Raw genomic sequence first — 24949 nt, 5'->3', positions numbered from 1 at the left:
GAGCGTCTGTCCATCATCAAGTGCTCAAGGGAACAAGTCAACAAGCTGATCACAGACCACCCTCCTCAGCTGACACCCGGCATCAGGTCTGACCCCACATTCATTTACAACACACACACACACACACACACACACACACACACACACACACACACACACACACACACTGTGTACAATGCAACATCTATGTTACCGGCCACTTTATTAGGTATGCTTGTCAGCATGTAGACATGATCAAGAGGATCTGCTGCAGTTCAAAGCGAGCATCAGAATGGGGAAGAAAGGGGATTTAAGAGACTTTGAACGTGGCATGGTTGTTGCTGCCAGACGGGCTGCTCTGAGTATTTCAGAAACTGCTGATCTACTGGGATTTTCACGCACAACCATCTCTAGGGTTTACAGAGAATGCTCCGACAAGGAGGAAATATCCAGTGAGCGGCAGTTCTGTGGGCGCAAATGCCTTGTTGATGAGGCCAGAGGTCAGAGGAGAATGGTCAGACTGGTTCCAGCTGATAGAAAGGCAACAGTAACTCAAATAAGCACTCGCTACAACCGAGCTCTGCAGAAGAGCATCTCTGAACACACAACACGGCCAACCTTGAGGCGGATGGGCTACAGCAGCAGAAGAGCACACCGGGTGCCGCTCCTGTCAGCTAAGAACAGGAAACTGAGGCTACAATTCACACAGACTCACCAAAACTGGACAATAGAAGATTGGAGAAACGTTGCTGCTCTGATGAGTCTCCATTTCTGCTGACACATTCAGATGCTCGGCTCAACAACATGAAAGCATGGATCATCCTGCCTTGTATCAGCGGTTCAGGCTGGTGGTGGTGGTGTAATGGTGTGGGGGAGATTTTCTTTGGGTCCATTAGTACCAATTGAGCATCAACGCCACAGCCTACCTGAGTATTGCTGCTGACCATGTCCATCCCTTTATGAGCACAGTGTCTCCATCTTCTGATGGCTACTTCCAGCAGGATAACGCAGCATGTCATAAAGCTCAATCATCTCAGACTGGTGTCTTGAACATGACGATGAGTTCACTGTACTCAAATGGCCTCCACAGTCACCAGAGCTTAATCCAATAGAGCAGCTTTGGGATGTGGTGGAACGGGAGATTGGCATCATGGATGTGCAGCCGACAAATCTGCAGCAACTGTGTGATGCTATCATGGAGCAAAACCTCTGAGGAATATTTCCAGCAGCTTGCTGAATCTACAAGGATTAAAGCAGTTTAAAAGCGGTCCAACCTGATACAAGTGAGGTGTACCTAATAAAGTGGCCGCTGAGTGTATGTGACTGTTTAGTGCAGTACAGATGCAGTGTGCTGACGCAGTGTGCTCTACATAGGGAGCTGGTGCAGAAGCTGCAGCAGCGCGGTGTGCAGGTGTTCCTGGTGTCGGGGGGTTTCCGCTGTATCGTGGAGCACGTGGCGTCGCAGCTCTCCATCCCGCTGCAGCACGTCTACGCCAACAGACTCAAGTTCTACTTCAATGGTGAGACCCGCTCTGAGCGCTGCTGCTGTGGTGCTGGAGGGTTCGAGTCTGACTGTGTGTGTGTGTGTGTCAGGAGAGTACGCCGGCTTCGATGAGTCCCAGCCCACGGCTCAGAGCGGAGGGAAGGGCCGAGTGATCAGCATGCTGAAGGAGAAGCACGGCTTCCAGAACATCCTGATGATTGGAGACGGAGCCACAGACCTGGAGGCCTGCCCACCGGCTGTGAGTCAATATCCACAGTTCCACCATACAGTACACACTATATAGGGATCTGCACACATGAACACACAGCTCTCCTGTTCAGTATAGGCCACTGTTACGCAGGGTTTAAGGGTGCAGTGTGAACGTTTGACACCCAGTGGTTGAACTAGGTATTACACTCCTGGATCAAAGCGCAGGTTGCCAGATTGACGACAGCAACAGGAGCGAGTCTCGAGCCTAAAGGCTGATTTAGATCTAAATAAAAGCAACTGCATGCTATAGAGGGAGTATTCCCCATCTTAAAATTAGTTTTTGCTTCAGTTTCTCACAACAGAACACTGATGAGCTCTTGTGTTTTATTCAGTGTTGAACGCTGATAATGCGAGTCTGACATGACATGCACACTACTGACAGCAGCAGCAGATCTGGAGAATACAATAAAGCTGCAACTGAACTTCAGAACTGAGACTCAGAGCAAACCAACACACATCAGTGATCCAGCATCTGCATTAATCCTGTTCAAGAGCTGTAATGTTCATCAGATGATAGAGCTCCGCATTGTGCTGGAGTGCAGTGAGTGCACTATTCTGAATGGCTGTGTTTACATTTCTGTCCTGTTTCGTCTGCTGATCACTGCGCATCTCCTCATGTAGACTCGGGGTTACAGTGTGACCTGCTCACCGAATGTTTACACTCCAAATATTTATGTTATTTGCTCATTAATCACCTCATGTGGAACTCTGAATCTGCAGCTCATTTCAGAGTCTGCTGCTGTCCACCAGAGGGCGCATTTCAGACACAGACGCATGCTCTGAGAGCCTTCCTGACTGACTGACTGACTGACTGACTGACTGAATAAGTGAAATACGCTGTTTTCTATAGAATTAGTTTTGTTTCTTTATTATTCAATAAAAAATATTTTGTTTTAAAAAATAAGTATGTAGTAATTAAAAAAATAAAAGATTTTAAAAACATGTTTAATTAAAAAACTTAATAAAATATTTTGGATTGCAAAAAATAAACACTTGCCCTGTTATGCAGTTACCACAATTTTTATCGCGCACTCATTAATTTTGCTCTCTTTTATTGCACATCTAGAGTCTTTGCTTGCAGGTTGAAATGTTTTGCTTGAGTTGAAAAGTTTTGAACTCATGAATGGTTAATTTCGTGTCTTTATTATTCAAACAAACATATGAAGTTTTTGACCAAAACTAGGTACAATGCAATTAAAAAAATAAAAGATTTCCAATAATAAAAAACATTTATTTAAAAAAATTCACACTGCAAAAAACAAACTGTTGCCATTTTATGCAGTTACCGCCAGATTAATTCTGATTTATTTTTTGCAATCCAAAATATTTTATTATCATTGACATATTTAAATTTAGCATGTTTTTTTTTATCTGAAATCTTTAAATTTTTAAATTACTACATGCTTAATTTTTCTTTAAAACTCAACATTTTTGATTAAATAATAAAGAAACAAATCTAACTCCATAGTTTTACACCATCTGGCAACCCAGGCTGCTGAATCACAATTGGCTAAACTGGCAGTGGGCGGGTTACAGAGACCAAAACAGACATAACGCGGGACGTAACTACGTAATTATGGGAGTTTTTCGGGATAAATAACAAAACGGGAGGGTGGTGGGAGATAGGTCTGAAATACGGGAGACTCCCGGGAAAAACAGGAGTGTTGGCAGGCACACACACACACACACACACACACACACACACACACACACACACACACACACACACACACACACACTGCACTCTGACTACTCCAGTATTGTTGATAAGCCGTGCTGGGCAGTTCACTCTCGCGCTGAACGCTGTCGACCAATCACTGCAGATTAGCTTTGCGGTAAGGAGGTTTTGGGAACAAATTAATCGCTGTGCGGTTAATATGGGAGTCACTGGGATAATTAGACAAAAATAAAAGCAGATTATAAGACCATGACAGTGTTTTTTTGACCTTGACGCAGATCAGCCTGCTGCTGGAGACCCCCAAAACCAAAATAGGGGCTCTTTAAAATATAATAGGGGTCTTTAAAAACTCTAATTTGCAACACAGCAGAGGAGTACTGTTAAAACCGTGCGGTTTCCCTTTCGCTGGGATACCTGTGCGGTAAGTTCGCACCTCTCGAAGCATCCTTGGCAAAAGGGGCGGAGCAAGTACACATCCGGGAACTCTCTCTGTCCTCGGCAAGATGTGAACTCTGAATTGAACAGCACTTCAGCGACGGCTGATGACGTTTCACGAGGACACATATTGAGAAACAGCCCATCTCATTAGCATGTCCAGCAGCCCTGAGTGAGAAGCAGCCGTCTGTCCATTCACCATTAGAGTGTTTGAGCTGCTGGAGATCATGTCAGATAGACTCAGAGGCAGTTTCAGTAACTTCTGTGAGGTCTCTGAGTGTTAATGTGACGAGGACACTGACCAGCACAGACTGCTGGACATAAAGCATCAAAGAAACGTTAGATAAGAGAATGTGTGTGTGTGTGTGTGTGGTTTGACATATCGAGTATTATTCAAGTGATTAGATTTGCTTAATGGGGCAAGTAAAAGTCCTCAAGTTTATCTCTGTAGTCTGACATCTTCATTACAGTCTGAACTCTGACGTGGAGAATCCCGGATCAAACTACAGATTTGCACAAGGTGTGTGTGTGTGTGTGTGTGTGTGTGAGATCTCCAATGTTGTTGTGTTGTGTGTTTCAGAGCGCCTTCATCGGGTTCGGAGGGAATGTGCTGCGCCCGCAGGTGAAGGAGAAGAGCTCATGGTACGTCAGCAGCTTCTCTGAGCTCAGTAAAGAACTGGACAAGATCTGAACACACACACACACACACACACACACACCGTGCCTTTACTAGCCTCAGTAACACACACTTTTAATCCTCACGTGTTTTAGTTTCTCAGGATGCTGTATGTAATAAACGTGGCAGCACACAGAGCTGATTTTAATATGGAGATGTTGTTTATTGATTAACAGATGAGCGGCGTAATGTAGAGTGTGTGTGCATGCGGCCGTCTCACACACACATACAGAAAACATCATCAATAATCAGAGCAGAATCATATCAAACACACATCTATGTAGAACACAAGAGAAATCCAATGCAGTAACAGTAAAGCAGACGTCTGCAGCGCGGCTCATCTGACCTCAGATCTGTGTGATGTACATGTACAGCTAATAAATATGCAATAAATACAGACTGACGGCTGCCGGCGGTGTTCGAGAGCGCTCCGTCATGTTCTCCTCCTCTAAACCGTGCAGCTGAACTTTATTTGACTGATGAGTGGCTGTGTTTGTCCTGTCTGCAGCGTCAGCTGTGCGTGTGTGTATGTGTGTGTGTGTGTGTGTGTTGATCCGGATGATCTCGGCAGTGGAGGGTCTGCTGTCTGTCTTCATCTGACGGGGACGCAGCAGCGCTGTGTGTGTGTGTGTGTTACTTCAGTGGAGAGTTCTTCAGTGGGATCATGATCCTGGACTCCATGTGCTGAATCAGCGGCACTGCACACAACAACAGATACACCAATCAGACACTCGTGTGTGTGTGTGTTTAAGAGCTCCTATTGTGTGTGTGAGTGAACACGTGCAGCTGGGGTGCATCTGCCTGTGCTGAAAACCACTGAGTCTCCAAGACATGAGAGAGTGGACTACAGGACTGATCTGCACATGATGAGGGGATTATTATTAGACTCATGTCAGGAGGAGCACGCCATCATGATTGACCACAGCCGGTCCTGCATTAGCTAACACGTGATTGACCAATCAGACGACTCCTAAGCTCATCTGTGCACATGACTGGAGAGGAGAGTCAGATTCGGGTCACCTGAACCGTGGAGGGTTAATGCAACCATAGAGTCACCGACAACTGAGTAAGAGGGAGACCGGCACATCATCACACCAGGAGGAGGCTGACCCAGGCCCGGTTTACACTATGGGTTTTAGTTTAACACGACGTTTTAGATCAAAAACGATCCGCATCCACACTAGCGCTTCTGAACATATCTCCGTCCACACTACGCCACCAAAAACGTATATCATGTGACCACTTGCGTACTCTGTGCATGTGTGTTCTAGTATAAACAGGAAGCATGTGTCTCGCTCTGCATTTGGTTATCGTTAGTCAACAAACGCCGGTTGAACAATGAACGCGATGGCGAACAAGGCAAGAGAGGTGTGTTTGTGGACACGACGAGGTGGAGTTACTAAACATAACAGATGAATAACTGCACAATGACGCCTAAAACAGACAATAGTGCAAACAACGCTGCCATTTCTGTGTCCATGCTGTTGTTTACAGTGAAGGCTGTTCTGCTGTCTCCCGCTAGCGTTAAAGCCATGTGTTATAGTCATGTGATAGGGGCTTGACGAATGAGGGAAGGATACGCAATGACACAAAAGCTCCAATCAGCTATTGAATCTCAGCAGCTCCGCCTCCGTGTTCAGATGTCTCCGTTTTCCCTCATCCACACTGAGACGCAGCAGCAGCGCTTCAGAATGAACACGGCCTCTCCAGCGTTTCCATTTTTCATCGCTCGTAAACTCCAGTGTAGTGTGGACGGATGGCGTAACCGTAGCAAAACTTACACGTTTTCAAACTAAAACACATTACTGTAAACAGGGCCTCAGAGTACAGCTGCAGGGTTCTCCTAAACATGCTGTGCGGTGTACTGCCTGGCTGTCGAGGCTTCTGATTGGCTGTCAGTGTTCTGTATGTAGCTGTGTTTACCAGTGTAATAGACGACTTCATCCCAGCCCTCGTGCTGCCAGGCGGCGTTCCTCGTGTCCTCTCTGGACTGCAGGTCCTTATACGCTGAAACACACACACACACACACACACACACACACACACACACACACAAATGTATAGAGTAAAACATGTATTATAAGCCTATTATAAATACTGTCCTCATCTGCTGGAGGTCATGGACAAATAGAGTCGCTGAAAGGCTGCACAGTGGGTAGCACAATCGCCTCACAGCACTCTAGTTGCTGGTTCGAGTCCCGGCTGGGTCAGTTGGTGTTTCTGTGTGGAGTTTGCATGTTCTCCCCGTGTTGGCATGGGTTTCCTCCGGGTGCTCCGGTTTCCCCCACAGTCCAAACACATGCACTATAGGGGAACTGATCAACTACACTGGCCGTAGTGTATGAGTGTGTGTGAATGAGTGTGTATGGGTGTTTCCCAGTGATGGGTTGCAGCTGGAAGCGCATCCGCTGTGTAAAACATATGCTGGAATAGTTGGCGGTTTATTCCGCTCTGGTGACCCCTGATTAATAAAGGCACTAAGCTGAAATGAGTGAATGGTCGCTCTAATAGGGTAATAACAGACCTCTGATTATTGGAAATCAGCACGCCAGCCCTGCTGTAGAGACGTGTGTGAACATGCAGGCGGTCAACACACACACACTCTTACCCCACAGATGATGGACCATGTAGAGGTCGCCGATCTGAGAGAAGAATCCACCGACGGCCTCACGGTTGTGCTGCCGGTAACCGATCGCTCTCGCCCTGATGGACACACACACACACACACACACACAGATCCACCCTAAACAGCAGCTCTCTCATCATCATATCTCTGCTGATTACCGGAGTTTACACACTGCACCGCACAGTGATCATATCAACATCAGCTGATTAGATCATGACATGACCGACAGACAGACTGATGAGAGTGATGAAGTCAGTGTGCGCCTCATCTTTAATATCCTCATGATTTCGGGCATTAAAATGATCATTTGGACTCATGAAGAAGTTTAAAGACTCAAAGAACTAACATTTCACTGAGAGCATCGCCTTAATCAGCTTCCTGCCTCATATTCCTGTTCCATCATGAGAAAGGCCTATAGCAGATCAACAGCAGTCATGAGGATGAGGATGATGATGAGGATTTAGATGTGCTTCTGATGATGATTCAGGACTCGTGTTTCCTTTACAGCTCAGGTCTCAGTCTGGATTCCTGGAGGGCCGCAGCTCTGCACAGTTCTGCTCCAACCCTGATCAAACACCGCTGATCCACTAATCAAGCTGTTCCAGACTCTTTTGAATAACTTGGATTATTTGTGCAGAGCTGCGGCCCTCCAGGAGTCCACATTGAGACCAGTGTTAAAGTGTCTCAAGATCAGGGGAGTCCAAACTCAGTCCTGGAGAGCCGCTGTCCTGCTGAGTTTAGCTCCAGCTTGCTTCAACACACCTGCCTGGAAGCTTCCAGTACACATAGAAAGAGCTTGATCTGCTGCTTCAGGTGTGTCTGGTTGGGGTTGGAACTAAAACATGCAGGACACCAGCGGCCCTCCTGGACACCCCTGCACCCCTGATCAGGGTTCTCAAACTTTTCAGTTCGCGACCCCCCTAAAATTACAATGCCGGGAACTACTGACCCCCAATATCCTCAGAGGTGTTGTATAAAGCTGACCCACCGGCGCACATATACCAATAGGCCCAGGTCATTCATTACTGAATTTTGAAGAACGCCACCCGCAGACCGTCCTCCATGTTCAGTTGTGGCCTGTATTTGTGTTTAATGTACATGAGTGCTGTAAAGATGACAGAAAGTTTAACCAGAGCTTTAAAATCAGTGTTCTGTGCCTTTAATATTACATCATCACCTCAGGGCTCGCACGATCTGGAAAGGCTGATGGTTTTATTTGCGTTGTGTTTTTTTAATGTAACTAAAAATAATTAGTACAATTAGAACAATAAAATTAGTAACTGCTGTTGTATTCTTCTGTTGGTTATGGATTAAATACGGTCATTATAGTAGTTTAATCAAATAAAAATTTGATTTTTAGAAATCTCTAAGCGACCCCCTCTTTGAGAACCAGTGCTCTAGATCCCACTTTTGGGTCGCGGGAACATTTTCAATGAGTGTATGATCAAAAAAACAACAAAAGTTTAATATTTAACTTATTTTGCTTATATTGGACTTTTATTTTGAAATGCGCATGCGACAACTGTGCCATTGGTATATGCGGAAGCTTGCTAATGGGACTTTTAATTTGCCAGTAACCTGGGACAAGCGCTTTCGGCGAACTGTATGAAACGCAAAAACCGGTGCGTTTAAGGTCTGTTTTCTTTCTAAATCAGCGATCTCCACTGGTGAGTGATATCTGATATAAAGTGAGTCTCAGATTGTACGAGAAGCACTGCATTACATTACATTTCCGCGCCATCTTTATATAAAATGAGCATTTATTTTACCCCATTTTGACGACAAAAAAGGCTTAAAACCTCAGTGTGTCATATGTAGTGAGGTGCTTTCACTAGAGAGCATGAAACCTCAATCAAAACGACATTCAGAAACCACACATCCCAGTTGCAAGGAAAAACCTGTGCACTATTTTCTAAGACAACTCCAAAAGCTGAGGGCATCACGAAAGTGCCCAACATCTTCATGCTCAAAACAAGTACAAGTACATCTTACTGTGCTCACCGTGTAGCAAAGGTCAGGAAAGCCCACACAAAAGCAGAACAGCAAATAACTGCTGATTATTATAAAATGGTTATGATTATTTTGATAATTTTACTTTATTTTGCTGGTTTGTGTTCAGTTCAGTGTTAATGTTTTATAAACAGTTCAGTTTAGTTAATGGTAACTGAACCGTTCCTTACTCTAACCCTTTACTGTTTACAGTATTTGACATTTTTACTCTGTAATATTTCTAAAATATGATACATTTTGTTAAATAACAGCAGAACAATATAGTTTATTTGTAAGTCTTGGTGATTTTCTTATAATTAATGTAATAAATGTATAATGTCACTAGTTGTGTATGTTAACAAATAAATACAAATGAATTATAATTCCTAAAAATTTGGGTCGCGGCTTAATGACCATGTAAAAATGTGGGTCCCATGGCCAAACTAGTTGAGAACCCCTGCTCTAGATAACCCGTCTGCGAATATTAGAACAGGCTGTTCCTCGAGTGTATGTACAAGAGTTTGGTGTTGTGTGTGTGTGTGTGTGTGTGTGTGTGTGTAGTTCAGACTGCAGAGATGAGCCTGTCTTGTGTTCTTACCAGTAGTTTCCCCATTCGATCATGGTGCCGGGCTGCAGAAAACAGCACAAACACAGCAGTGAGTATCAGAGGAAGAGCTGAGACACACACACACACACACACACACACACACACACACACGCACGCACAGCCTCCTACAGTCATTCACCTTCAGCAGAATGAAGAGTGTGTCATGTTAACCTCTTAATGTTGGTGTTTTTACATGCATTTGTATTTCTCTGTGCTATGTGGGCTTATTAGAAGCTAACTAGAATAAAAAGCTCAGTTTCATCTCTTGTTATGATGTACGTTCAGAGAAAAGTGATGTCCATATATGAGGACTCGTGTTCTGAACAGACGCTTTCTCCTGACTGTTTTGTAATGCATATTTAACATGTTTTGACGATCAGTGAGTAAAAACAACATGTTTGGACTGTTACAATAGTGTTTGGGACACTTCGTGTGCTGCACAACCGTTGCAGGATGACCCTGTGTGTCTGTAGCAGAATATAAAGCATTCAGAGTGTTTTAAACAGACACAAGCTCTACAGCAGGGGTCACCAAACCTGTTCCTGGAGGGCCGGTGTCCTGCAGATTTGAGCTCCAACCCTAATCAAACACACCTGAGCAAGCTGATCAAGCTCTTACTAGGTGTACTTGAAACACCCAGGCAGGTGTGTGGAGGCAAGTTGGAGCTGAACCCTGCAGGACACCGGGCTTCAGGAGCAGCATCAAAGGTCAACACATACATCGTAAAGAGCACCTATTCTGCCGCTTTCCACAAGCTGTGAATGCGTCTCTGCTGTGTCTAGAATGTGTGTGTGTGTGTGTGTGAGCTGAGAGCAGCACACAGATGATGTTCTCCAGCTCTCTGAAGCTGGACCCTTTCAGGCTGTGATCCTAACTGTGGTGTTTTGGTGACTGTCGCTTTAAATGCAAATGAGATTGCACTCCTTTTCAAAAAAGGGCGGAGCTACAGATGTCTGTGCGTCACTATAGTGACAGATGTAAAACAGTTTCAGATGTTGTGTGTGTGTGTGTGTGTTCAGCGCGTCACACACTCACTCTGAGCTGGTAGGAGCGCAGCTCGTATATGTTGGGTCCGTCTCGCGGCACAGGCTCGTTCCAGAAGCTGAACTCCAGCAGCAGCTGATTACGGCGGGACAGCAGCATCTTCCCTCGCTCACTGCGGTACTCCAGAAACTCCTGCACACACACACACACACACACATTATATATACTGAGTCTAAGAGCACAGGACAGAACACACACACACACACACACACACACACACACACACACACTACACGACAGCAGACATCTCAGTCATGAGTTACTGGAGGACACCTGCACCTGTGTAGGTGTGTTGTAGTGGTGTAGTTGTAGTGTAGTTGTTGTGTGGTTTTGCTGTAGTGGGAGTGTAATACTGCAGTGTAGTGGTCTAGTTGTAGTGTAGTTGTAGTAGTGCTGGATCACCTTGTTGTTCTTGAGTTTACTCATGACTTCAGTGAGGGCTGGATATCCTCCTCTGTACCTCCACAAGTGCACTACAGAGTCAACATCACATGTTAGGGTCATTAGCGTGACTACAGTAAGATAATGCACACGTGCCGTCATCATGATGAAAACAAATCACATCCATCTCTACTGCAGGTGTGTGTGTGTGTGTGTGTGTGTGTGTGTGTGTCCTACCGGCCTGATCCTGCTCCCCATACCAGGTGTTCCAGGTGCCCACCAGCTCACACGGGTAAGCCTTGTCGGTGTGGATGTTGGTCAGCACGTCCTCACTGCAGAGAGAGAAGAGGGGAAGCTGCAGATTAGCGCGGTACAGCACTGCAGTCAATGACGCCTGTACCGCCAGCTCCGCCTCATCTACAGGCAGAATATGAACAGTCCTGAGTCGTGGCCGGGCGCTGTGGACAGCTGCCGTGTGCCCTGATGGAAAACTAACTCTGAACTGCATGACGCTGCGTCACCGAGAAAGAGAAAGTGAAACCATAACAGAAGCGCTCTGTTCTTAAAGAGACAGCGCACAATAATCCTGCTGACGCCTGCTTTAATATTAATCAACACAACAAGAGGAGGAAATCCCCCACTGCTCCTGACTGAAGCACTGCTGGAGCGCGAGTGTTTCCTTACAGGGAAGATGCTTAAAGCACAGATTAAACACAACAGTGTTAATAACTCACCTCTAATAACTGATTTATTTTCTCTTTGTCATGATGACAGTAAATAATATTAGACTAGATATTCTTCAAGACACTTCTATACAGCTTAAAGTGACATTTAAAGGCTTCACTAGGGTAATTAGGCAATTATATAACAGCAGTTTCTTCTGCAGACAATCATATATATATATATATATATATAGCTTAAAGGGGATAATAATACTGAGCTATTAAAAACAGTCTCAAAATATTTAAACCTGCTTTTATTCTAGCCAAAATAAAACAAATAAGGCTTTCTCCAGAAGAACAAATATAGGAAATACTGTAAAAAACTGCTCTGTTTAACATCATTTGGGAAATATTTATATATTAAAAAAATTCACAGAAAGGCGAATAATGTTGACTTCAACTGATAATCGATATGAATAATCATGATTACAATTGTGATCACAATAATCCTGATTGATTTTTCCCATAATCAAGTAGCCCTAACACACACACACACACACACACACACACACACACACACACACACACACCGCACACACACACACACACACACACACACACACCGCTAAACGCGGAAGTTTTTTTTCGTTCCCTGCGTCTGATAGCCCAGTTTGTCACGGGGGCATGAATGAAATGTGCATGAGTGAACGTGAATCTGCCGAACTGCGGTTAAAGTCAGGCGTCCTGCTGATGTGATTCACAACGGCACTATTTTGTCAGACGATCACCAGTCAAGTATACATCCGCGCTAATATATCAAGGTGAAAGTCATCATAGCTTGTGTAGAACAGACCCCGCTCCCAACACAACTATTTGATTATCACGCGATAAGAGTCTCGCAATAACACCGATAACGGCCCAACACTAATATATACATATATATATATATATATATAAACAACATATAAGATTAAATAACATAAAAATATGAGAAATTGTGGAAGTTTTTTTTTTTTACTTTAACTCACTGAAAATAAACAGTGTACAGCAGGGTCATAATCAATACAGTTACCGTTAAAAACTGAATTATGTTGTTTTTTGCACGTAAAATCCACTTTCACAATCATCTTTACAAATAAATAAACAATGCTGCGCCAGACCCCAGAGTGTCTCTCCTCTGTCCAACACAAAGGAAGATAATCTGAAGAATGTTGAGGAGACGCTGACGATCACCAACCAACACTGCGACTGTCAAAGGTCAATCAGTCTGCAACATTCTTCAGAACGTCTTCTTTTGTGTTCAACAGAGCAGCGTCATGATCAGCCGGAGCTCTCCTGATCCTCCTCTACTCTGATCTGAGGTGTTCGTATAGTGCTTCATCAGTGTGTGTCAGCAGTGAAGCCCTGAGGAATGAGCTCCAGTGACTCCTCCAGCGCCACTGACACTCACAGACAGGAATAGAAAGCAGGACATTTGCTGTGAACTTCAGCTCAGAGTGTGTGTGTGTGTGTGTGTGTGTGTGTGTGTGTGTGTGTGTGTGTGTGTGTGTGTGTGTGTGTGTGTGTGGAGTCTCTGAAACAGTGCTGGAATACACACTGCATGCTCAACTCACCAGAGCTTGTTGTAGGCCTCCAGACACTCGGGCTTGACATTGTGAACTGAAATACACACACACACACACACACACACACACACATCAGAATCGGTGTGTAATCAGATGCGCAGGGAGACGCAGAGCTTGTGTGGACACTCACACTGTATCTTGTAGAGGTTGTTGTCCTCCTTCTTGGCCAGCAGATGTGAGTGAGCGTCTTTCCGGGGGTCCACCTTCCGCACAAACAGAGACTTGAACCAGCTGTCCTCTCGCGGGCGATTGTGGGACGCTGACAGACTCCTGAAACACACAACACACACACACACATTTACTACACACACACACTGAGGTAAAGCTGGTTCTGTATGTAAACAGTGTTCCTTTGCTAATATCAGCCGGTGACTGTCCAGCACAGCTCACAGCCGGTTAAACAGAGCTGATGCTGTTCTGAAGTCACCTATATAGTGTAGTGCAGTAAACATCATCATCAGTGTTCATGTGTGAGGGAGTATAAGCAGCTGCCCCTCAGTCACACACACACTGTGTTTAACATGAGCACATGAACAGGCTGTGTACAGTAACTCTGCAGCTCCACAGTGTGTCTGATGATGATGATGATGATGATGATGATGGTGTGTTTGTGATATCGTGACGTCATCATAAGTTGTTCATAACTGAATGATGACCTTGAGCCGCAGATTCGCTCTCAGCACACACTCCGTCAGTCACTCACACGGCAGTAAACACACACCAGAACACTGATTAGTGGAGGTAAACAGTAGCTAACTGTGCTCAGATCAGTGGTGAGCTGCTAGTGTTATCTGTTTTCTCCGTCAGCACACTGGTTTATCGGCGGCTCGCGTGTTGCTAAAGCGCAACGCTAACGCTAGCGGTTTTACAGCGGCTAATGCAGATAAAGAGGCCGACCTGATAACGGCAGTCGCGTGTCCTTTGCCCCGGGCCGGTCCTGCAGCCCGATACAGGCCGGAGCAGGAGCTGTGAAGGACTCTGGTCGCCATCTTCCACTGATAGCACACAAACAGCAGCGCGTGCACGGTTAAACCGCTGCAGTTCATCGGCGCCGCCACCAGAGGCCTGCAGAACCACACACACACAGCGCATAGATATATACACTAGATATCGCATAGGGACCCTGAGCATGCGTCAATAGCGTCGCCATATTTGTACAGTGCTCCCAGGACAAGCGTCATTCAACCGCACTAGCCAAGACAGCGTTATTAAGTGAAGATGCTGGACTTTAGTGCTGTCTACAGGTGTAGTAACGAGCAAACAAAGCTCAGAGGCAGAACATTACATAGGTAAGGTTTAATTGTTTACGTTTTCGTATGTTCTGAACTTTTGTGCTACACAGGTAACATTATTGATGATAACAGTCACTTACTGCATTTACCATAAGGCAAGTAGCACCAACTCACACTAAACACTCGGCTTATGCTAGTTTTGTTGAATAAAATCAGCAAACAATGCAAAAGAAATATGACAACGAGATGCTGCGCTGCCGGAAACTTGTATTATTGTCGGCTAGTGAAGGAGTCGTTCATAACTGAGATTCATTCAACAAACGAATCGCTCCCTTCATCAGTATAAGAAATGAAAGCAGTAGAAGAGGTGTGTTTCAGGACACCAATTAGATCAAACCTAACAAGGAGGGTAAATAGTACATTTCCATACACATAAATACAAGCGTTTTGTCAGGAATGCCTGTGCAATCACTTAAACATCAATGTAGAAAAGTGATGTAAAATATAATTTTCGTAATTTATAAAAAAAAAAAAAAAATATATATATATATATATATATATATATATATATATATATATATATATATATATATATATATATATATATATATATATATGTATGTATGTATGTAATTCTCTGGCTCTGGATGGCCACAGTCCTCCACTGCAGCTTGGTCCCACATTCATTTCAAAGGAGCGCTACCCTGTACTAAAATGGCGGCTCGACGCATTCCTTCCAATAGACAACAACAGGGTAGGCGACATCTAATGTATATATCTATGCACACAGCGGATCCAGACCAGGATTGACCATATATGGGTAATGACGAATCTGCGCACACACAATCCGCAGATTGAATCTGTTCATTTACTTATTTGTAGTTGAAGTCTCCTGTGATTGTTTCCTTTGTCATCATGGCACAGAGAAAAGACATCAGATATTAGAGATGATGAGTTATTAACACTATTATGATTAGAAATGTGCTGGAGAAATCTGCTTTGTATAACAGAGACTGGAGAAATATACAGCAGCCTCAATATTTCTGACTTTGACTAAAAGTCAATTTAGACAATTGTTTGGTTTTTAACAAATTAGATTTCCCTTTGCTTCAAAACCAGCTCAATCCACTAGTGCTTTTATTGCAAAACCCCCTAAATCCCCATTATGACAGTGTAATTAGCTGAAAATCACTAAAGATGCAATTTTAAATTAAATTAAAATGTATAACTCTGTCAAGTAAGTGGCGGTTCATTCCGCTGTGGTAAACCAGGGGAAAAGCAGAATGAAATGAGTGAATTAAATCAATCAAGTGCATTAATCAATAAGTTTAAAGCTGACATTGATTAAATCTGAACACTCTGTTGTCATTTCTGATGTTTGGGATTCAGATGTAATGTGAGTAGAGCAGTGTAAACATTGTAAACTAAGCTTGTTAGATTCAAATAGTTCATTCATTCATTCATTTTCTTGTTGACTTGTTGTCTTCTTGAGTCTCTTTATTAATCCAGGGTCGCCACAGCGGAATGAACCGCCAACTTATCCAGCACGTTTTTATGCAGCAGATGCTCTTCCAGCCGTAACCCATCACTGGGAAACATCCACACACACACACACACTCATACACTACGGACAATTTAGCCTACTCACTTTACCTGTAACGCATGTGTTTGGACTGTGTGGAAAACCAGAGCACCCGGATGAAACCCACGCCAACACGGGGAGAACATGCAAACTCCACACAGAAACACCAACTGAGCTGAGGATCAACCCAGCGACGTTCTTGCTGTGAGACCACAGCACTACCTACTGCGCCACTGCGCCCCCCCAGTTTCAAATAATATAGTGTGAATATTGTGAAGCATCAACATCTGTGCATTGTCCATTAATATAAAAAGATGATCAGACGTGTGGGCATTATGAAGTCATATAATGTATAGTTTTATACGTTATATTTATCTTTTAAAAATAGCTTAAATTAGCAAATAAAGCATAAGGTAGCCTACTGGGCAAAGGGGACGCCTTTCAGACAATTCTAGAAGCGCTCATTCATTCATCCTCACCCAACACAATCTCATGGCAATTCGTAACTTTTTAATTCAGTGGCTAATTCGTATAATTTAGTACGATTTGCTCATCCCCCAATGACGGTTGGGTTTAGGGGTGGGGTTAGGTGCCACGCCTCCTTTTTTAAAACCGCACAATTTCATACGACTGAACTCGTACAAATTAGCCACTAAATTTAAACGTAAAATACTTACATTTCCGCGTGAGGTCAGGCTGCCTCACCATACTCAAGGGCTCTGTTCTTCGATCGTGGATTACTCAGTTATCTGGATTTGGTTATGGATGATTTGACCTGATCCAGGATCGTTTCGTTCTTCAAAACTCATGCGAGAGTTGTTGTCATACAGCACAAAGTACAAGAAAATTTATTGATGTGAACTTTTTAGATTGCTTTAAATCTAAAAACTATTTGTGTATGATAATAGACGCGCACAGTATGCAACCTTTTAATTAAAAGTAGCTATACATGTGTGCAGTCATGAACGTGTTTCGACAGTTAATATGACTTGCTTCACGAAATCTGCAGACGCCTTTACCAATATCAAAATGCTTTTGCAAACATCCAGTTATTCTTTACACCGATTGAGAAACCGGCTACTATAATACTACTGTGGCTACTATAATAAAGAAACTCCGCTCTAAATGTAAAACTAAATAAATCGCTCAATACTCTCGACAGATGAAAGTGTAAAGCATGCAGCAGAAGAAATCTGCTCTCGTTAAACAGAAATTGAGGAAAAAATTAAACAGGGGGCTAACTCAGACTGCAGCTGTAGATGTTAGAGAGAATAGCTGTTTACGTGCTTTAGGAAGGCTGAAAAACAGCCTCGATTCTTTCGGCACCGTGTCCACTAGATTCTTTCAGAGATGCAGCAGCTCTGAGTTCATCAACTCCTCCAGAAACTATACCTGGGTGATGGAGGCTTTCAGCGGTGCTTTACCCTGGCGGGAAGGTCCTCTTGTGCAATATTAAGTGTGTCAAAACACTCAGTTTGTGTGAATTGGGTCATTCGCACCTGCTCATTAGCGTGAAACACACTGTCGGATGTCTATTTGCGTCTTTGCATTGACTTAACATGTAAATCACTTGCCCTTGGTTACCCTGCGTCTGGTGTAAACGCAGCATATGAAGCAGATCTGCTAGTTATTGACCCCCAGAGAAACAGCAGGGATGCTGTGAAGTGAACCAGAGATGCTAACACATGCTAATGAGTGCACACTATCACTGTCATCTATCTGCAGCATATGGAGATTGTGAAAGTCTGACTTCATGCTGGAATCCAAAACCCCAAACACGTCAGCCAGTCAGTCAGTCAGTCAGTCAGTCAGTCCTCGGCTTCAGTGCCAGGACAGAGCATTGATCAGCTCTGAGCGATTAATATCTAACAGATGAATAACTGATTACATCTCAGCTCTGAGTGTAAACCTGTCAGTGCAGACGGGGGTTCACGACGGTCAGGAGATCCTCAGTGATGGTGTGTCTGACTCCTGGACACTGACTTCAGTGGTGGTCAGAGGACTCAGAGAGACACACCAAACACTCAACGCCTCTTTGCTCTTGTGTTCTTAATTGTCTTATGGTGGCTGAAGCTGATCTGAAATGTGCTCTATAATGAAGCTGAAGGTCAGCTGGTGTGTGTGTGTGTGTGTGTGACTGAATCAGTGTTAGTAACCGTAGACAGAAACACACACAGACGTGCAGCTCTCCACACTGTGAATACTGCTGCTGCCTATTAAACTGCTGCAAAGACACACACCATTAATCTGCAGGCTGTAACCTGCAGTAATGCTCACAGTGTATACTCAGTCTCAATACTCCCTCTCTCACGCTTTCAGCTGTGTTTGCACTGACACGTGTGCTCTATTGTTTACACTTTCTAGTACAGGGGTGTCCAAACTCAGTCCTGGAGGGCCGCTGTCCTGCTGAGTTTATCTTCAGCTTGCTTCAACACACCTGCCCGGAAGTTTCTAGTGTATCTAGTAAGAGCTTGATCAGCTGGTTCAGGTGTGTCTGATTAGGCTTGGAGCTAAACTCTCCAGCACACCAGCCATCCGGGAGCGAGTTTGGGCACCCCTGTTCTGGAGTATGATATTCAGCAGTTTCCATCTCTGCCTGCGCTGTGTAATATCAGCCTCCAGGGGGCGCTTTTGTCTGTCTCTTTAGGATAAACTGAAGTGACCTACACACACATCTGCATCACAGCCGTATGAGAAGCGTGGATCACGCATGTAAGACAGAAAAACATCAACACAGCGCTGCAAAATTAAATATATATATAAAAACAGCAGCATGAGAGACGGACAAGCTCAATTACTGACCTAATGAGATACTGTCGTAACACATGATGCTTCCTCAATATAACTACCTCACATATATCATACTTATGGCTTATACATTCAGTTTACTCATGGGGCACAAGTTATTAGCTCTTCTGTGATTTTCTTTTTAATTATTTTTCCAAGTGCAGGTTAACAGAGATTGACAACACATTTAGAAGAGTCATTTCTTCTGTGTTTACTATGATGACTGGCTGATAAGCCGCAGTTTTGATCTCAGATTTCTTGACTTTTTTCTCGTGATTGCAGGTTTATATCAGGTAATCGTGGCTTTATTTCTCAGATTTGTGAGATACAGAGTCAAGATTCTTCAGGAAACTTTCTGTGACTCACTATTGCGGCTTCATAACTCACAGTTTCATGAGGTCACACTGACTGATAATGAAGCATGCTTGGCATGCTGTCCCAGGAGAGAGCCCTGAGCTCAGAACATCCTCGAGCCCGGGGCTCCCTCCTGTTTCATCAGGAGAGAGGAGAGTCTGAGCTCAGGTAGGTCTCAAGAACTCGTTTGGCCTATTGCTTGATTATTAGAGTCTGCCACGGCGGAATGAACCGCCAACTATATCAGCATGTGTTTATATGGTGAATGCCCAGTTCTAAAACACTCATATGCTGTATTCAGTTCCCCTACAGCGCATGTGTTTGGGAAACTGGAGCACCCGGAGGAAACCCATGCCAACATCGGGAGAACATGCAAACTCTACACAGAAACACCAACTGAGCCAGCCGGGACTCGAACCAGCGACCTTCCTGCTGTGAGGCCACAGTGCTAACCCCTGAGGAAAGTTAATATGGGAAAGAGGATGAGACGAAGATGACTTAGGTAAGGAAATCTGGCCATTGATGTGTGCTCAGATTCTTCCGATTGGTCGATCATATGATAGCTAATGCAGCACCGGCTGCGGTCAATCATAACTTCATGTGATCCTCTCGAAACTAGTTCAGAAATAAACTTAACCTTGAGTTTGTGTCATGCAGTTCTGAGATAAAAAGCCACAATAAACCTTTTTATTCGTTATTCAGTGGCGGGAACGATCTTTCATCAGCTGAAAGTCACGTTTACAGGCTTAACTCGGTTAACTAGACTAGTTATGTAGCTAATGAAAAAACATACTACATTTTAAGAGTGTTAGTTCACGGTTCATTCCGCTGTTGGTGTCTGAAATGGAGACTGAGCTGGAGGAAAGTGAATGAATGATTTAAAGCAGCAGGTTCTGGATGTGCACGGTGAGGTGTGTGTCCGTCAGAGCCGTGCTGCTGTTGCTCAGATTGAGAAGGGTTTCAGTGTTCAGCCTTGTATGGTCTCTCGCTGAGGAATGAGTGAGTTCTGCATTCCTGCGCTGTGATTGTTGGACCCGGAGCTTGGCGCTGGCCCACAGCGGGCACACGGGAACACCGGAGCCTGAAAACATGCTGCCCGTCCCCAGAGACTCGCAACCACAGCACGCTTACACTTCACACTCTCACAATCAGCGTCTGACATTGTTTTCAGCGTGTCTGCAAAGTTCCTGGACTAACAATCCATACAGCAGGGGAACCAAACACATTACTCAATCTGACAAAAGCAGTAGTCCAGTTTCTAGATCCTGATGTGCATTGAGGGATCAAACACACACTCTTTACTGTTATTACTTACTCACTTCAGGAGCGGTACACAGGTGAGTCTGCTGAAAACAGAAGTGCTGAGATGTACAGTACGAGGATATGGACAGCTGCTGATTGTGATTAACATGCACCAGTGATTAAACACCCAGCGGATCCTGGAGGAGGCCCTTAAAAACACACACATTAATTCATCACACTATCAAATGATCAGATCTCTCTTTAATCACATAGAGCTGGTGCCACTGATCACACAGTCAGTCTAGAGTGGTTTGTCCACCATATGCTGGTGAGTCTGATCAGCATCTGAGTAATACAGCAGAGATCTGCTGGTGATCTCTGAGAAACACAGCATACGGCTGATGCTGAACACTGGATGAGACAGGTTCACCACGGCTGTGTGTCGGTCAGAGTCCAGACTCAGATGTGAACATGTGGCTGTAGTCTGGACTATAGGCCCTCGCAGATATCTGCTGGTGTTTCGCTCATCGTTGCCAGTCGGTCACAGATCAATATGCACGCAGTGATGGGTGTTTTCAGCAGTTGTTGATCGGCGGTCCATCATTAGTGTCAGCGTGACTCTGTCGGCTCTGCAGATCAGCTCTGCGTCTGCTTGTGTTTCTGACTTTACAAGAATGCTCGCCACCCCTGGAATTCAGCAGGATCCTTTAGCGGGATTTACTTTAATCCTGAGCTGTAAATCACATCAAAGAGAGATCCCCGGCCAGAAGATTCCTTTATGCTGCAAAATATGGAAATGTTTAGACCAACAGGAGAGCGCCTGCCGCATTACCAGCATTCATAAGAACCTGAGCGAAAGCAGCAGAAATTAAATCAATCCCAACTTTAATTTTCAGGTTTAGATGAAGGTCTGTGTTGCTCTTTGGTTAGACTTGAGATTAGGTCACCATTCATGCTGTTAACTACTGCCTTGTTACCCGCCTATTATCAAGATATGAAGGGCTCTATTTTAACAATCTAGGCACAGAATCTAAAGCTCATGGCGCAAAAACATTAAGGCTGTGTCTGAATCCACTTTTGATCATTTAAGGATGGAAAAGTCTGGTTTGCATGGCGGCGCATAATTGAACAGGGTCTCGTCTCTCAGAGTCTCGTCTCTCATTCCCTCTCATTGCGTCGTCCATGGTGTATTTGCTATTTACATGTCGGACTTTATAAGTGTAAAAATTGAACGCTTCACTAGCGAGAACACAGTTAAACAGAGCATCTGCAGCACGACGATAAAGAACGAGCCTCCTCCATTCAGCCTCTTTACTTTACTCCTTCACTTTACTCCTTTACTTTGGTGGAGTGAGGAAACGGTGGAAACTCTCTCCACCGAACACATCCATCAGCCCACATATTTAATTTGATTTGTTTAGCGCGAAGATTTGCTTCAAAACTGTTCCTAAATTTAGTTCTAATCTCCAGCAGGGGAATAAATGAGCAATAATAATGAAGTGTGTTCAGAAAACTGAGTTATATGCAAACACACGTCCTGTTCTTGCGCCCCATATGCTGATGCAGACGTCTCCAAAACCCCACAGCTGGACACATCTACACTGGTGTTTATAATAAATCTGCAGATAATCAATAATACTGATCATAATAATCACATTATACAGATGCAGATGGTCATCAATAACCTGAAGAAGCCCCCCGAGGTGAAGAAGGCATGTGGTGTTTATATTAATGGAGAAAATCATCATTTCTGGATCATTTTAATGCTTTAATTGTTCATCTATAGAGATGTGTGTGTGTGTGTGTGTGTTGCTGATCGTCCTGTGTGTGTTCAGCAGTGTGTGAGGTGCAGAGCTGACGTGCTCTGCTGGACTTCAGGCCTGCTCTCAGCTGGTCTATTGCACAGTCTAATTCAGTTCATCAATATAGCAACGCATCAGCAACGTGCCTTAACACATTTAATAGACCATAACACCCATGAGTCCACAAAGCACTGCAAATGGATTTACTATTTACACAACATGGTGCAAAAATGTTTCTAACATGTTCAAATTCAATCACAGCAGGTTTTAAGCATAGACTGGTATATAGTTTATTTCCCAGCAGTTGACCCTGCGCTGCTGCTGCTCAGCTTCACTCATGCTCCTCTTCTTACACACAGTGCTCGACAACACAAAGGCAGACCGTCCACATGCTGTGACAAACGTTCAGATAGCAACTGAGCACTGCTTTAAGCCTTCTGAAGCCAAATAATCACTTGTACAATTTTCTTCCAATAATTATTCCATCAGGCACTGAAACGCACTTGACCTCTGGACAGAGCTGGACAGAACACTGGCAGAGAGCATGTGAATAATCAGATATCTGTGTAGTAACAGAGCACTTACTGCCTGCGCTTCATCGGCCATTACAGCGGCTGTAAATCATCAGAAGCGAAACACGGTTCTCTCAGTGTCCGTGCCTTATTAAGAGGAGAGCTTTGTGTCAATTAATTAAACCTGTTCAGGCTCGGCCTGCTGTCTGAGCAGATCATGAGGGAAAGTGCAGCAGGGACGTGTGTTCTTCTGCTGGTATTGGCTTCTCTCGTCTGTCCCGCTCTGGGCTGCATGGGTTCTTCAGGCCAGATTCTCTCGGGAAAGCTGAGCATAATCTCATATCTGATATCATTCCTCAAAAGTGAAATGTGAAATTCCCCGAGTCTGGCCTGTGCTGGTGCCAGCAGCGCGATCTGCACCAACACACACAACTCCAGGCTCCTGATACAGGGCGGCAGCATATGGTGAAATATTGATCACATTCATTCCTTCATTTCACTTTAGCTTAGTCCTTTATTTATGAGGCGTCACCACAGTGGAATGAACCACCCAAATTGATGATAGTATATTCTAGTGGTGGTCATGGAGGAGTGGAGAGCGTGAGACTGATTCCTGTAAGACCCTAGTGACAGACGAGTGCTCGCATTGATCCTGAAGGGTCAGCCTGTACACCAGCCGGTGACCTCTCACACCTGCAGCTTCTCCACGATGGACGTTCAGCCTCCGGCGCCTAGACTGCAGCTCTGCACAAGACGTTTGGCCAGAGGAGAAATAGTCGTGAGCCTGGATTCTCTCCAGGTTTTTTTATCCTTCACTTTCGCCAATTTGGCGACATCACTACCTACTGCGCCACCGCGTCGCCACTGCAGAACGAATATAGGTATTTATTAATCATAAAATAAAACAAAAGGAGAACAAAAACAACCCAGAGGGGGAACACATTAACAAAAGCAACTAAAGAAACAAACTGGGCTGTCAGAGAAGAGCATGGCTGGACAGGACTGGGCAAGATACTGGAAAGATGATGAACTGGCACAGGACAGCAGACATGAGGAGACTATAAAGGAGAAATAATTAACAGACAAACAAGACTAGATCACACAGCAAATTAGAGAACAAGCTAACATGCTAAACACAGCATGAACATAATGCAAGGTACGAGCACACGATAAATGAAAACATGATTTCGATCTCAAAGCCAACCGAAACCGAAACCAACTGGAGCGCTGAGAACGAAAACACCATGACGCAAACACAACAACACACACAAATGTCCTGAGCATGCCCGGACCCGCACACATGTCAAGCTGGAGCACGACAACAAAGACAATGTTGGCAACAAAGACAGACAATGACTGGAAATGAGTGCCGGACCTGATAAAACTCGAGCCGAGCACAAAATACAAGACAAGACAGGACCAGGTGTTAACAAGACTGAAGTGGCAGAGTCCCTACAAATGAAGTCTGATCTTATTCTGCATCACGTATCCAAAACCTAAACCCAACATCTACCTTACGCACTACTAATACACAGTTTATCAGTAGATCATTAAGCTAGTAATGTTCGTTAATGGTTTGTTGAGCAAGATTGTGAGAAATATCCTCATCGCAACACTGAACAACATTGCTGTTCCCAGCATCATGCAGAACTAGCACAGAGCGCTGCCTGTCTTACAGTAAACACACACACTTCAGGCCGAGCTCCATGTAAGGGCTGGGCTGCGCTCTCGCAGACGTCTCGTCATCGCGTCGTGTCAGATGAGCGTGATTGAAATGTTTGTAAACGCACACTTTGTTTCTTCCACCTGGAAATAATCGTGTCAGGCTCGGCTGATTTGTCTCTTTCCTGTTTAATGATGTCTGTGCATTAGTCTGTTACCTGTTTACGTGTGTCGGGATAATGTTAGGGGAGTGTTGGATACAGCTCAAGCCTTATTGTTATAATCGCTCAGCAGTTAATGGACAGGACTGAAAGAGTAATG

At 44.4% G+C, this 24949-nt stretch overlaps 2 protein-coding genes and 2 long non-coding RNA genes across 5 annotated transcripts in view; 3 read left to right on the top strand and 1 right to left on the bottom strand.

The window, feature by feature from the left end:
* Window positions 1-4929, top strand: part of psph (phosphoserine phosphatase) — a 5749-nt gene extending 820 nt beyond the window's left edge. Inside the window, 4 exon segments of the mRNA NM_001033099.1 lie at window positions 1-86; window positions 1354-1499; window positions 1573-1721; window positions 4426-4929. The exon segment at window positions 1-86 is cut by the window's left edge and continues 49 nt beyond it. Coding sequence (NP_001028271.1) covers window positions 1-86; window positions 1354-1499; window positions 1573-1721; window positions 4426-4536 — 492 coding nt within the window. The 3' untranslated portion in view covers window positions 4537-4929.
* Window positions 4664-14460, bottom strand: nipsnap2 (nipsnap homolog 2). 2 transcript variants are annotated; one of them, NM_131034.1, is given in 10 exon segments: window positions 4664-5219; window positions 6445-6528; window positions 7130-7224; window positions 9735-9766; window positions 10779-10919; window positions 11190-11260; window positions 11406-11500; window positions 13444-13489; window positions 13586-13725; window positions 14353-14460. In NM_131034.1, coding segments are annotated over 10 exon segments (861 nt in total). In that variant the 5' UTR covers window positions 14445-14460; the 3' UTR covers window positions 4664-5154.
* LOC147840482 (uncharacterized) lies at window positions 8241-11261 on the top strand. Its single transcript, XR_015509021.1, has 3 exons — window positions 8241-8539; window positions 9589-10528; window positions 10736-11261. It is a non-coding gene; the product is annotated as an uncharacterized LOC147840482 (long non-coding RNA).
* Window positions 14461-14631: 171 nt separating the features above from the next.
* On the top strand, window positions 14632-23860 carry LOC147840481 (uncharacterized). The gene is made up of 3 exons (XR_015509001.1): window positions 14632-14744; window positions 19712-20778; window positions 20859-23860. It is a non-coding gene; the product is annotated as an uncharacterized LOC147840481 (long non-coding RNA).
* The last annotated feature ends 1089 nt before the right edge of the window (window positions 23861-24949 follow it).

The sequence above is a fragment of the Danio rerio genome, chromosome 15 (assembly GCF_052040795.2).
Source record: "Danio rerio strain M-AB ecotype USA chromosome 15, GRCz13ab, whole genome shotgun sequence".
Taxonomy (NCBI): domain Eukaryota; kingdom Metazoa; phylum Chordata; class Actinopteri; order Cypriniformes; family Danionidae; genus Danio; species Danio rerio.
This window is presented reverse-complemented; position numbering and strand designations above follow the sequence as displayed.